Raw genomic sequence first — 14,525 nt, forward strand, 5'->3', positions numbered from 1 at the left:
ATAATTGAGGTAACTGTGTTCAAACAGCCTGTTACTGTACAAAAAGTAACTTACCTTCACATTACCTGCTCCCTGAGCTCAGTGTCCAAATTCAAATCCATACAGCAGCATACCAACCGTTCCGCATATTTTTGCAAAAATCTATAAACAGACGAAAACCCATGACCTATCCCTAAGGATTATTTTTACACACTACTCTTCCCACAGAAATGGGAGTAGCATTCCATTGTACGTGGTCATTATGAACCTATACTCACTAGCAGGAAAAAGGGACTGTTTGCCATGGCAGGTGATTTTAAAAAAGCCAACCTCTTAGAAACCATGATACTCATCTTCATCTCCACAGCCTTCATTATCAAGGGAACAGCTCTCCTTCCCTCTGAGCACCAGTTCTGACAGTCTGTGCAAAGGCAGTTGTTTCTCAGGAAAGCAACCCATAAGCTATTCAGAGCTCTGTTATTTTAATTAAAGTATCAAAATCGAGAAATAGTTAAGTGGAGATCAGAGCAAGACTGCAATACGAACCTACCCAAAAAAGATTTCCAGAAGGACAGCAGTATATTTTACGCCAAACTGTTTTACAGTGCTGGTAAAATATCTTTCTCAAAGCACAGAAACAACAGGAGACACTATGATCATATACAGGAGAAAAAATACAAGTCACACAGACACGTTCTGTATAAGTAACAACTTTATTGTAACTTGATGTGCTGAAACGCAAAAATATTTTCAGCAACAAGGTACAAAAAGTATTTCACCATTAACATCAGCTGATAAAAAAAGGCTGGATGGTTTGATACAACTGTTTACATATCTGAATTCTTAGTCATTTCCACCCCAAAACAGGTCTAAGTCATTTCACTGGCTTAATTTCTAAAATAGGACTCATGTATCTCAAGCCTTCAAAAACCAGGTTACAAATACAGCGAAGTTCCTTGCAAAACACTTGAAATAGTGAATTCCCTTTACAAACAGTCCATTTACTGTAAGCAGAAGCCAAGTTATGAGACTAAGTCAGTGTCTTGCTAGCTAATGAGCTAAGCTCTGTACTAAATATGCTATCAACACCAGATAAAGAACATTCCATTTGTCAAATACAAAAAAATCAATTAAGGAATTTTAACCAACTGCAAAAGTCAACGTAATTCAACAATTTCAGGCAGCAATACCTCACATTTGCAATTCACTGTCTTATGAAACACAGTTTCAAGTACTGCACATTATTTTAATCTCCCAAGGGAGAAACCTTACCATGAGGATTTAAAAGGAACATCATCTCCATGTAGGTCTTCTACTGACCCGTGCAAAGGTGAATTTTATGCTAAACACTCAATGTTTAGAAAAACATCAAAACTAGAGTAACTTGTAAAACTAACTCTGTATCCATGATTATCATATTTTGACATACACTCAGCTTGTAACAGCAAATATGTTCACATTTTCACAAAATATACCATTACTCAACTTGTATCTGTAATTCCACATTTTTGCAGTTTCCACAGTGAAACTAAGTGTAGTTTCTCAGGAAAACTTAATTGTGGAAGCAAGAGTCAACATGCAACAGAGTTCAAAGGTATAATCTGTAACTTTTACTCAACCACGTGTCAAACATTCTCCTTCACCTTTAAAAATACCTTTTTAAAAGATCTTGTATCCTGTTAAATCTTCCCTTCATTGCAACAGTTTCCTAAAAAAGGCACAATGTGTTTATACTTCTGCATGCAGTAAATGGACTAGAAAATAAGGATTGTTTATTGAAGCCTCTTCCACCCAAAGCATCTCCTTAGGAGAGGTCCAAATGGAAAAAAAATATATAATACATAATAGCATTTTAACAGCAAATTGAGTCCTTATTTTTAGAAAGTCATTCTTGACAAAAAACACCGCACAGTCATACACACACACACACGCACGCACACACAGGACACATGCAGGGTTCTCCCCAGAAAAGTATGGAAGCGGTGGTTCACATATATCCGAGGGAGTAGTGTTGGCAAGCCAAAACATGGCACCTTCATACAATATATTCCTAATCTGTATACAAAACTAAGAAAAAACCCTAAAGACTTCAGCCTGAAAAAAACCTGTCCGTTGTAATAGATAGTTTTATATCTGCTGCACTTAGAACTGACAACTGAGGTTTTGACGGGCGAGCTCTTGAGATGTGGGGAATGAAAACAAGCTACTGAATCTGACGAACGCTGCAGTTATCAGCTGTCCTGCTCCAGTGAGAACACTGCATGTAGTTAGAGAACAGAAGGGGTGAATAGTTAGTGCGCTCACTTAAGAATACAGCAACTGTTTTACCTTTTCCTTAAGAGCTGATAAAACTTAATATACATAATAAATAAAACCAAATCTCAACAGATCAATCATGATTTCTGTGTTTTCTCCCTGTTAGTGTAATGTATGGTATACACTGCCTAACTTGAAAAGTGGACACTTCACAACGTAGATAATATCACAGCACAGTGTCTGACTTTTTGGTACAAAGTGTGCTATTAAGCTTCTGAAAAAAGTCTTCATAAAATCCTTAAGCGTTCCATTAGATTACTGTATGCTGTTACTTTAGAACAAGCTGAACTGGACAATCATTACAGTATTAAATATTCAAGTCACTTGGTACGTTAGAGCTGCAAGTTTTACCAGTGATGGGTATGAGGATATTTAGTTCTAACACATTACGCAGTGCAGCAAAAACATCACTTTTTGGAGGGAACAATTACCTTTACTTCTTATTGTGAAGAATGCTTATGAGACCTTAGATAAATATTTAAAAATTGATAAAAGGATAAATCTCTGTAAATATATAATTTGATGCCTTATGTACTATTAAAGTTTCTGATTTTACACTTTATCCATCATAAAGATTTAGTTAGAAGGTAAGAAAATGCATGTTTAGAGGTTATTTTATTTAGAAATTGGCCCGGGCGTTTTTTTCCAATTTGTCTTTGCTAATGGTTCGCTAGACACCGAAGTATAAAACTATATACTCTTTCCTCTAAAAATTTCATTTAGAGCAATTCAGATGAATCCTAATGAAATGAGGATGCAGATAGATTTTAAGATAGTAAACAATGTGAAATTCCTCCTCTCTCCTCCCTGCATAACTTTTTTTTTTAAACTACGCAAACTTAAACCTTTATCCAAACATGATTATAAATTACGTGAGATCTCCTCCCATTCTCCACCACGAAACCAAAGTCTTCCCAAAGAAGAAATGCAACGTATTTTCACTATTACAGTAAACTTAATGTAATAACTCAGGAAACAGAGTGTGCACTACTGCAGACTTTTCCTCCCAATTGTAAACAAAGCTATCAAACACTGAGGATGTTGGTATTAAAGCTAAGGTTCATATAATAAAGAACTGGCCCATGACAAGCAGTTTACAAATGTTTCATCCTTTTCACATTATGCAGAATTTCAATATCATCCACAATGCTAGCACAATAACTGAAATGCAAGACTGAGCAAGTCTCTGCTTGCAAACACCATCTGACATTTCAGGGAAATATTCCTCTTGATGTGTATGCAGCCTCCCCAGGTGTTAACAGAAACTGTGCACACACATCGAGACAGGAAAAATCCCTCCTCCAGAATTTTATCTTTCACATGCCTTTTTCAAATAAGAGAAAATATTCTGTTACTTAAATACAAAAGCCTGCAATAGTCACCTTCAACTGAGTCTTAAAAAGACATGCCTTTCTCTTCTAACAAAACTAAATCCCATGTGGCTGTGGGCATTTGAAAATGTATCCAAAAAGTTAAGCCACAATTACCTGTACCTCATTAATTCATCAAAAGCAAAATATATATGTACCACACAACATACAAAAGTTACACGTTAAAAGTGCATATAATCCATTTGGCCCATTTCTTCAATTTACATTTGGTCATTCTATGCATCCTTTACTTTGCTATGTAACCGCACATGTGGGATATATTTTTCCATACACAATACTATTCCGTTTTCACATTGAACTCCTTGCCTCTCATTCAGTTCTGCATTAAATGTAAACTAGTGATGGACCGTCAAGAAACACAAGTAAGAGGTTTATTCTGTGTTTCTTTTCACCGTTTGGACAGCTTTGACACACACACAATAAGCATTACAAACTGTAATGAAAATACATTTTTGGGCCAAACCATTGCATATTTGCCCCACAATGAAAAATAAATTATGTTCAAAGCAGTATATTGCCATAAATAGCCTGTAGGCATTCGCTGAAGGTAAACAGGCTCTCCCTATACTTAGCACTTGCCTAGGGTACATTACGCGCCTCTGGTTCAAGTGCTTTCAATGAGAGGCTAGTTAAAACCTTCCAGTTAGCACAGGACCAAACTATAATAATCTTTTTTCTTCTGAAAATAATGGAAGATCCCTTTCAAAAATTAATCTTCAGTTATCAACTTTACTGCATTATGGAGCTAGTGCAATCCTGCAGAGCCTAGTCAAAAAGACAAGGCACATTAAAAAATAATAATAATAAAAAAAATCAAGATACATTAAACTATATGGACTAGAGTCATTGAAGATAATTTAAGGCCTTTCAGTGAATTAGAGTAATCAGTCTAATTTAAAGCTGAGGATTAAACCATAAATTATCCATCTGAAAAGCAAACAATAGGCTTTTTCAGCTTCTGTTCTGTGTACAAGGATAACAAAAACTCTTGTTATGGTTTGTGAAAACACCTCTGGACATGGAGGAGTAGAGTCAATTCAATTTCTCTAAGTTCATGGAAGATTTCATGACTGTTTTAGCCGTTTGCGTGGAATGCCAAACTGTGGACACTGTGCAGATGCTAGTGCGCGAAAGGCCTCTGCTACTAAGTGAGGGTGGGAGTGGATCATGGACTTCCAGCCTGCTGTTTCCATTATGTCTGTTGCTTGGCTGAAAACAAAAGTATTAAGAATAGTCACACAATTTTACAAAGCAAATGCACAAACACACAGTGGAGAAGAGCAGGGAAGGCAGGATTACTGCAGATGAGCAACTGAACGTGACAGACAACAAACTTTACGAATGCCAATAACAATGCCTTTGGGAAGGAGCACCAAATTTGGGTATGCTAACAGCATCGCCATGTGTAGGACACGGGCTACTTATCCTGCCCTAGTCAATATCTGCCAGACCTCAGATAGAGAATTGTGTCCTATACAGAGCAGAGTGTAAGATAATTACCTTGGAATTGCACATGAAAAACAATAAAAATGATAAGAGGATAGCTAGGAAAAAATGAGGTTTAGCATATAGAAGAGAAAACCAGGGGAAGACATGATAATCTCATTACATAGAAGAAATGATCAATTTGTAGGAGAGGGAAGGATGACATGATGCATCAGTTTAAACTGCAGTAAGAATGATATAGTTCATGTACTAGAGAAGTTATGAAGACAGATTAGCTGGCTGACTGCAGAACCCTTCACTGGGAGATCGCAATCTGAGTACCAGCAGATGATACTTGGACATTCACTCCTGCTTCAGTACATTACAGGCTACATTTGGCAATGGCTACTGAAAGCCATTGTGATTTTTAACTGACACAACAGTAACCACAGGTGTCAGCCAGTATCACATCGATATCCAGGAAATAAGAAAACAATGTATATATAGTACTTTTAAAAGGTAAATGCAATATTTTGAAATAATATAAACCCATAAAATTTTACTCTGTACATGAAGAATACTACACTGATTGAGAGGCATGACACATTGACCACAGATAAATTTGTAATTTGGAACCAATAGCTTGTGCCTTGATCCCAGATTTCCGTTGCTCTGCATTTTCATAAGCACCTCCATATTATGCCTGACAGTGTTCCTGAAATAAAGTTAGCATTTGACCTCTACACTATACAATCTCTCAAAAAAGCTTTCGCAGATTGTTATGCAAGCCTTTAATCTTCTGCTGCAAGTCAGTAAAGGTAAGTGCCTTGAGCAACAATACCAAAGTCTGGACTCCCTAGTGCTCAGGGTCAGTTAAGCCAGGCCCTCTAAAATTACTTCAGCTAAAGCATCCACAGTAAGTCAGGGAAATAAAGATGACCAGCATCTTTACTAGCAACTACCCAAGACAGAAGCAAACTAGTAAGCTCCATGTCACACGAAGAGGAACACATCAACTAATCTACACTGGTTATATAGTTGATTTACATTTATTAGTTTTGGCTTTTTTTTTTTTTAACTAGTATTTAATGATTTTCCTTCTACCATTCACTTCTTTCTTATCATGCTCATTCATGACACCCATGAAGAGCTCAAGTTCTGCAGGAAAAACACTAGATTTAAAGTAACCAGTATAGCACAAGCCTTTCACTGTTCTGGAGATTCTGATAGCAATAACTAAATCCCCTGCTGCTGTTTTACTATGTTTCAGCCCACCTCTGGCCATGTTGAAGCTATCTTCCATTCCATGATTCATTTGAGCTGGTCTAAGCATATACTGCAATCAGTGGTACAGTCTGAGCCACATAATCTCAACCTATTTCTTGGGCAGGCATGAGTACTTACGGACTCAGCCAGATCAGAGGGACCTGGCTGACCAGTTGTGTGGCCTCAGGGGTATTAGTGCTGACATGTGGGAAGGTGCACAAACATGTTGCTGAAGGCAAAAATAAAAATGTGACTATCCCTCTGGCTTTGACAATGCTGCAGGCTCAGATTGATCTAAGCCTTGAAATCACATCCAGGTTGCCACATGAAGGCTGCTGCCACTTTCCGCACAAAGCTGACACATCCCTAGGAGAGGAATCAAAACTAACTGTTGTGGTGACCTCACGCTGGAGGGCAGTTAAGTCCTCTTCTCATCTGAAGTGGAAGTCACAATCCTAACTGTGGTAAAACCTGCTGAATCCTACTTTACCTACAGTGCATGACTGGCCTCAGTAGCATGGAAATGAAGTAGGAGTCCTTAGATCTGCAGTCTAGCAGTGTTTGTACAGAAGATCAGGAAGAAGGGAAACTTACTTGCTATTCCAGTTTTTCCCATCTTTACACCCAAGTTGTCTAAGAACACTGCACCTGGAAGAGAGAACTGTGCTAATATTGAGAAGGTACACAAAACATAAGTACAAATATATTTGGAGTCTCATAAATATTACTTGCCTGTTAATAAAGTCTATTGCTTGTGCTTTTAACTGTTCAGCGCTGTGCAAATCTGCGAGGATAAGAATGTCAGCAACATTTTCTACCGAGAGGTTACTACAGAGTGCTTCCTCACACATGACCTTCAGCCGTTCCAGTGCATACTGATAAAAGAAAAAACTACACTAATCATTCTTCAAACTTATTCTTTCTACCATTATTTCTACAGACAGTTTAATACAGGTCCAGCCACCATGAATACGTTTACTGCCGCTCAGGCTTAAGATCACACTGCTTCCAAACAGGTAATTCAGAATTCAATATGATGCAATTAAGAGTCCTCAAATGATAAGACATAAGATTAGACACAAACTGATCAAATGCTTTACTGGAAGAACTTTTATCAAAAAAAAGTCACTTAGAAGTTTGTTTTCCTTCAGTTTGGTATGGGAGGAAGAGCAAGGAAGATATGAAGGCACTTTATCAAAATCATCATCAGATAGGTTTAAATCTCAAAGCAGAAGGCAAGAAATTATACAATGGGAAGTTTCATGAAGCTGATCAAAGCAAAAATGTATTGGGCTGTTTCATGAAGCTGATCAAAGAAAAAATGTATTGGGCTGCTTGAAACTGGCTTGTTCTGAGGTTTCCCACTCCCCCATCTCCAATTTTTTTTTTTTAAACTTCTCATACCTTTGACAAAGCCTACCAGAAAATTGATGCAAAATAATTACGTTCCCTTATTACATTCTGCATGAATGAACTGTGCTTTGATTTTGAAGGATGTCATACATTGAATAGTTTTCATTCAGCTGTATATACTTCTACAGAAATCTTCCCCATTCTACTTAATTTAGCACTCAGTTTTCAAGTATGAAAGGAATTTTAGATGCTTAATTGGCATATATATATATACGCACACATACATATATGTAGTCAAGTTGCCACTCATACATTTGTATTAGCAACTGTACCATGCAACAAAGAAATACCATTGAAGAAATGTCAAATTCTTGGACTAGCTTCTATGTTTCTAGACCTATGCATTTTTACATCCATTTTATCATTATACTACTCCTCAGGATACTTCTATTTAGAGTACGTAAATAACAATTATAACAAGTCTGTAACCTACTAGGTAACGTAACAGGGAATATGCAGAACACTCATTTTTAGATTATTCCACATTTAGAAAGAACAGAAAAGTTTATATCAAATTTTGGACTGTTATAAAAAGCTAAAGGGACCTTACAGCTCACTGTCTTTATGCCATGCTATTGCAGGCAATTACATAACTGCATCTTAAAACATTCTCTACATTTATCAATGTCTTCAATAAAAGCTGGCATTGATAAAAAACACCATTTCACCTTCACACTTGGGTGTACTAGAACTTGACAAAACACAATGAGCATAAAAACACAGAGATGAGATGCTGGCAATGAGATTTGAAGTGAATACAACTGGTAAGTCACCGAAGCCAGGGCAGTGCCAGTTCAAGAGTTCTTGAAGAAAATTGAACACAAATTGCCAAAAACAACTTCATAGTTGTTTCTTTAAATTTACTACTGGGATGACTTACATTGTTGTGATAAGGTTGATTATGAGAACAGGCAGCTTCACCACTAATGATGTAATTAGACAACCAATTTAGAAATCACCTAGGTAGTTTAAGAAATTGCTACAATCTCAGCTGAGAGTGAACAAGTTTCGTATTACACACACTGAAAGGAGCATTTTCTGAGTTCCAAGCTACCTAAAACTCCTCAGGGAAAGACAACCGCATGTTGTCTGAGGATAGCTACCTAAAATCTCAACCCAAGCTGTAAAGCCGTGAAAAGAAAAAACAAGGTATAGGGCCAAGTTTAAAAAAAGTTAGAAAATTAAATAATATGAAAGTGAATAATCTCAATTTAATTGTTGTGCTGTTTTAAGTACCCTCATCTCAAAAGTCACAGTAGAAAAAGTATTTCGCTGAGTGACAATTTAAAGAGTAGACAAGATCCCAATACAGAAGAGATGAAAGATTAGAACTATAAAGTTTGTAGGAAAGACAAAAAGATGAAAGCTCTGACGTAACAGTAACTTTAGAAAACAATTCAAACACTTGAATTTATTCAAACACTTGTATAAATCCTCTTAAAGAATATAAAGACCTAGGATAAATTTTATTCAAGACTGATTTTTCCAAATCATATTAATTGTTCCTGATTTTTTATTTATTTATTTTAATGGAGAGTAAATGCAATTAACATCTGAAACACTTCTGAACAGCAAAGATTTACTGAAAGGTTTCTAAGCCTTATACTGATTTAAAAAAGTCTACCCTTCCATCTTTCTGCATTTTTGATGAGATCCTTCTTAGGGTATTTTAAAAAATTGAGACGAATATCAAACTAAAAAATATATATTTTTAAGAGGAACATTCCACAAACAAACATTAGTTTGGAGACCTTAGGGTTACTTACTTTGTCTGCAGCTGCCAACAAATTGTCAGCCATTTTTTCAAGGTTTGGTGCTTTTCCTGTGTAAATGAATCTCATCATTTCTTTAAAAACTTCAGGGTCTACATCATTTATTTCCACACGGTTCTGGTAAATGGTAAAGAAGAATCATCATCAAAAACCACTGGAATTCAACAACATCTTTAAAACAAACATATCGAATATATTCTTGCACGCTATGTTTTCATTTCACATCCATCATACAAGATCCTTACAATTTTAAACTAACATTCTACAATATTAAGCAGAAAGTAAATAAACAGTAGCTCTTAAAGAGACATTAATTGGGAAAGCTTACAAAAAGAAGTAATTGCATTTTCCTTCTAGAAATGTCTGTGTGGACTCTATTGCACAGGCTGTACCTGTGGCAGTTTCAGGAACATTTGCAAAGTATTGCTGAGTTTCCAACCTGACAATGATATGCTTGGAATACTAGAAATCAGAGTAGCAGAAAGAACAAAGAGCCACTTTCAGCTTAAGTCTGGATTTCTTTAAGTCTAGAAAAAAATCTAGAAATCTTTAAATCAAGAAATCCTAAGCAAATGCTTCTAATATTCTAATTCTGCCTGAGAAAGTTTCCATCCTGGGGAACTGCAGGGAGGAAAAACATCACATTTGTGAAAACTTGGTAGTATTGCAGCACCACAGTCATCTGATAGATTCATACACACAAGTGCTACAGTTGCAGCCTGCAAAATGAAATGATCATTCATTATAATCCTTTAGTGAGTTGATCAGTTCTCCTTGCCTCTTCATGTATTCTGCCTATAACCAAGCCCTTTTAGATACTCGTTTTTCATGAAAGAGATGAACAACTCTTTGCTGTAGGAGATATCAAGAGCATAAAAGCAGAAGCAGCTCTCTGTGCTGATTAAATAACTATCCATCCAAAACACTCATGGAGGTCAAGTGCTTGCAGAAACTGTGAATGAAAAGCACTTCACTGCCTTAGGGCTTAATGTGAGTTATAATTCACTTGTTGTTCCTTCACATCCCTAGTGACCACACAAAACTTCAAAGTTTTGCCATATTGTATTAATCAAGTCAATTGACTTATGTCGGGGTAGAAGCTAAAGAAAAAAATGTGGCAGACACTGACAGATCAATTACATTAGTAGCTAATATTAAAAAGCAAAACAAAACAGCCTAGAGCAGATGTAAATAAGAACAAGTCCATCGGAATCTTTCTACACAGACAAATTCCCCCAGAACTCATTAGAAAAGCGTTCAGGAGTAGTAAGTACCCCCTCCGCTCACACAGTCACACAGTACTCACCTTCCTCAGGTTGCAACACTTCAAGTTTTCTGCACGTTTTCCCTTTTTTACGATGTACAAATATTTATGTGCAAAGTCTTCAGTAAGGCTTACCTTTTTGCTTTCCTCCATTTCATGCTCAAACATTGCATTAAAAACTGGAGATCGTGCTATAGCAAGAGATGTAAATGTTAAATATCATCAGTTTTTAAGCTTTTAGCAATTTTAATAGCAAAATAATAGCAATACAAAAGTAGAAAGTACCTGCAAGGATAGATTTATGAGCTTTGAATTCTTGTCCTCCTACATAAAAACTGCAATCTGTAAATCTTGTTGTTTCCCAGAGATTCCCTAAATCTTCTGCTAGTCGACATTCAGGTACCTTCAAAGTGTTTGTATTAGACTGTCCTGATATATTTACTGAGTCTTGGACCACGCTTACCTAACAGAAAATCACAGCAAGACAACTCTTTCATAACTGAATGCCAATAATAATTAAGTTACAGCACCTATTGCTACAAGTTCAGCAACTCCAAAGCAAAGCAAAAAACAGTGGTGTTTTTGGCATTAGACCAGAACCATTTTACAGTTTGCTTTTAAGTAACATAAAACAAATACGGTTTTACTTAGACTAACATTGTGCATTTATCCAACCAAAACAAAATACCACATAATAAAATTAGCAACAGTAAGTCAAGGAGAGACATGACACCATAAGTAAACAATACTATTTCAGAGATAAATTAACTGTTCACTCTTCACACATTTAAGTAAATATATACAAAATAAAATTCTAAACAGATCATTAAGATCACAAGAGCACAAAAATTTTGTAAAAACAATCCACAGAAATTCTAAACAGTGTGATATCCCTAATCAGTGAGTTCATACTTAACTTTCAAACTGATAACACAATCTAAGCGCAAGTAATACAGCTCCTTCATTATCCTGTTTTGCTTTGTCACAGACGATTGTTTTTCCAAACAAGATTAAAAGCCATTATTTTAGAAGCCAACAGAATATAAGGTCTAGTAGGAAATAACTAAAATAATAAATGAATACTCACAGGTTGTAATGTTTGTACAGAACTGGTTACATTTAAAAACATGCATCTGAAGTGAATACATTGCCATTACCCTCCAGGTTTAAATCTTTCACATAGTAAATTAACAGGACAGTAGCATTCTTACTTGCTTTTTTCAAAAAAAATTTATATAAGTCCTTTTAATCAGTCTGTTGGGAAAACAGAAGAGCTCAGCAGGTTGTTTTTTTTTCCTGTTGTCTGAGAGCACACACGCCTGAGAATAAAGCCTTCCTAAAGAAGAGAGCCACGCTAAAGGATCTCAATCACTGCATCACCCAAATACAGAAAATTAGGATTATATTTTAAGAAAATGCTTACACTGTTAAGATCAGTGCCATGTTTGATATCCAGAAGCACAGCATCTGGAATAAATCTGGCATAATGCAAAAATAGCACAGCTAAGCTTCACAGAAAGTCAGAGCAGTGCAAACAAAATACCAGATCAGAAGAGGATGATGATCCAATTAAAACAGCAGTTTGAGGATTTGAATCATTGACTAATTCCCTCTCTCATCCCATATCCCCTTGTGAGAAGAAATTCCCTTATATTCTTCCATCTTTTAAAAAGAAAAAGTATCCCAAAGTACTCAAAATCTTCACTTTCACAGTAAGACTATACATTTTCAGCATTCAAAGCTCTGTAGGCCTATGGTGAACTCTACTTCAGTTTCCACAGCACAATTTCAGGAAGTACGCATATGCACAACTGGAGCTTCAGCCTAGCAACACTTGTCCTTTGTTTTAAAAGGAAAGAGTTTTGCTTCTCCAGAGACTTCGCTTTAAGTTCCTGCTCCAAGTTTTCCACACAGGAACCTTTCCCTGTTAGCTACAGACACTGCCTAGACAGAACGGCTACATCTTTGTATTTATTCAAGCTGGTCTCTGATGATCTAGTATTTCATATATCACACATCCAGACAGTACGCTTAGAATCAACGTGTTGTTTTGTTTTTAAATGAACCACTTTAGACTGAGCTGAAATCCAATCTCATTAAAGCCACAGAACTTTTGAAAACTCATCTTAAGCTAACAATCATAAAACACGTCCTTTTGTCAAACACACGATCCTCACTTCAGATGCTTCAGAGCTGTGTTTGTAAGATCACTCACAAGAACGAAGGTATTTATCCCCTAAACTGCAAAAATGATGAGGAGATGCTAAAATGATTAGTGAACAACCCATCTTAAAGGAAACCGGCAATCTGGGCAGGACATCCAAGTACTATACAAGGTCAGATTCACTTTACTTCTTAGGAAGCTATGGAAGATGCAGCTTTTGCACTGCATATATGGATTAGGATTAATGTTTCTTTTTCCATTGCATGCCCTCCTGCATAAGGGTGTACAAGAACGTACAAACTATGACTTGAACAAGTTTAGTGGGTGAGATGACAGACAACATGGAAAATGTACCTCATTTTTGTGGTTTTGAATCTGTGGTAGTCCAACGGTAAATAAGGTGTGATACTTTAGATAACAAGTTAAGATAGCAGTCTAAGACCTCTGCAGATATATTATTATTTGTTTTATAATTTGTTATAAAACAAGCTGTATCTAAAATTATGTAGCGACCTAATTCCAAAAAACAAACTGTAAGAGCTGTTTATTTACAAACCATTTATAACAAGGAAAACTTAAAATGACAAAATACTCAAGAGTATCTTTGCAGAACCATAAAACACTTGTTACATCTGCTTTTATCACCCAAATAATTGTATTCATAACAAATTTATCATGCAGCTAATTTAACTTGTCTAAGTGAAAATAAGATGCACTATATTTGCAATATCTATTCTCAGGGGCCACATTTCAATTATTCTTCCTACATAGCATAATGACATATAATTAAATTGTAATCTTGCCAAGACAATTTTACACATTTCCTGTAAATACACAGATCAAAGCAAACTTATTAGCAGTTAAAACATCCATCATCCTCCTAAGCCACTAATCACTTCATGGCAGCAGAGATAGCCAGCTAATGTATACTTAACACACAGTACTTATATTGTGACTTTCTCTAGCTTCCATTTTTAACATATAATAAGCATTTTACTGAATTTTAATATGACAACATAGGTTACCGACAAAAAACAATATTATAAAAGTGATCGACAATACACCGTGAACTTATACCATAGCTCTCAATATTAATTATCAGTACCAAGGAATATCCTTCTACAGGAGACTTACATTTGTTCAAAAAAATACAACAGTTACTATATATCAATATAGTATAAATATAAATATATATAAATAAAGTATTTAATTTACTTGAAAAAGCTGTTAGCTGGCTAAAGCAATGAATATTACAGTAATATAGATTCTAACTATTAGCTATGGTTTTTTTTTCTTTTTAATAATGTGAACCAGCAGGCATTTCCTTTTTGCTTAAGCAGTGAAGAACAATCCTATAATTTCAAACACAACCTATTTGAAGTGACCCCAGTAAAATGACACTTTACACATCACTTATCAGCCACCTTTTCATAAATAATTTTACAGCTGACTTTAATGTAATTCTGGCAAATTCTTTGGAGTTGCAGAATAAGCCGGAATTGATTGCCTGAATCTAAGTTTCAACACATGTATCA

The 14,525-nt window shown here is 35.8% G+C and overlaps 1 protein-coding gene across 3 annotated transcripts in view; it reads right to left on the reverse strand.

Annotated features, from left to right (window-relative positions):
• Positions 1-673: 673 nt before the first annotated feature.
• The window catches only part of SPOPL (speckle type BTB/POZ protein like), a 33,954-nt gene continuing 20,102 nt past the window's right edge, over positions 674-14,525 (reverse strand). For all 3 annotated transcript variants that reach the window (XM_083841161.1, XM_083841162.1, XM_083841163.1), the window contains 6 exons: positions 11,112-11,289; positions 10,962-11,017; positions 9,557-9,679; positions 7,110-7,252; positions 6,972-7,025; positions 674-4,895 (listed from right to left, as the gene is read on the reverse strand). In XM_083841161.1, coding sequence (XP_083697287.1) covers positions 4,751-4,895; positions 6,972-7,025; positions 7,110-7,252; positions 9,557-9,679; positions 10,962-11,017; positions 11,112-11,289 — 699 coding nt within the window. In that variant the 3' untranslated portion in view covers positions 674-4,750. The remainder of the gene's footprint in view (positions 4,896-6,971; positions 7,026-7,109; positions 7,253-9,556; positions 9,680-10,961; positions 11,018-11,111; positions 11,290-14,525) is intronic.

This window comes from Anser anser (assembly GCF_964211835.1).
Source record: "Anser anser genome assembly, chromosome: 6".
NCBI classification, from domain to species: Eukaryota; Metazoa; Chordata; class Aves; order Anseriformes; family Anatidae; genus Anser; species Anser anser.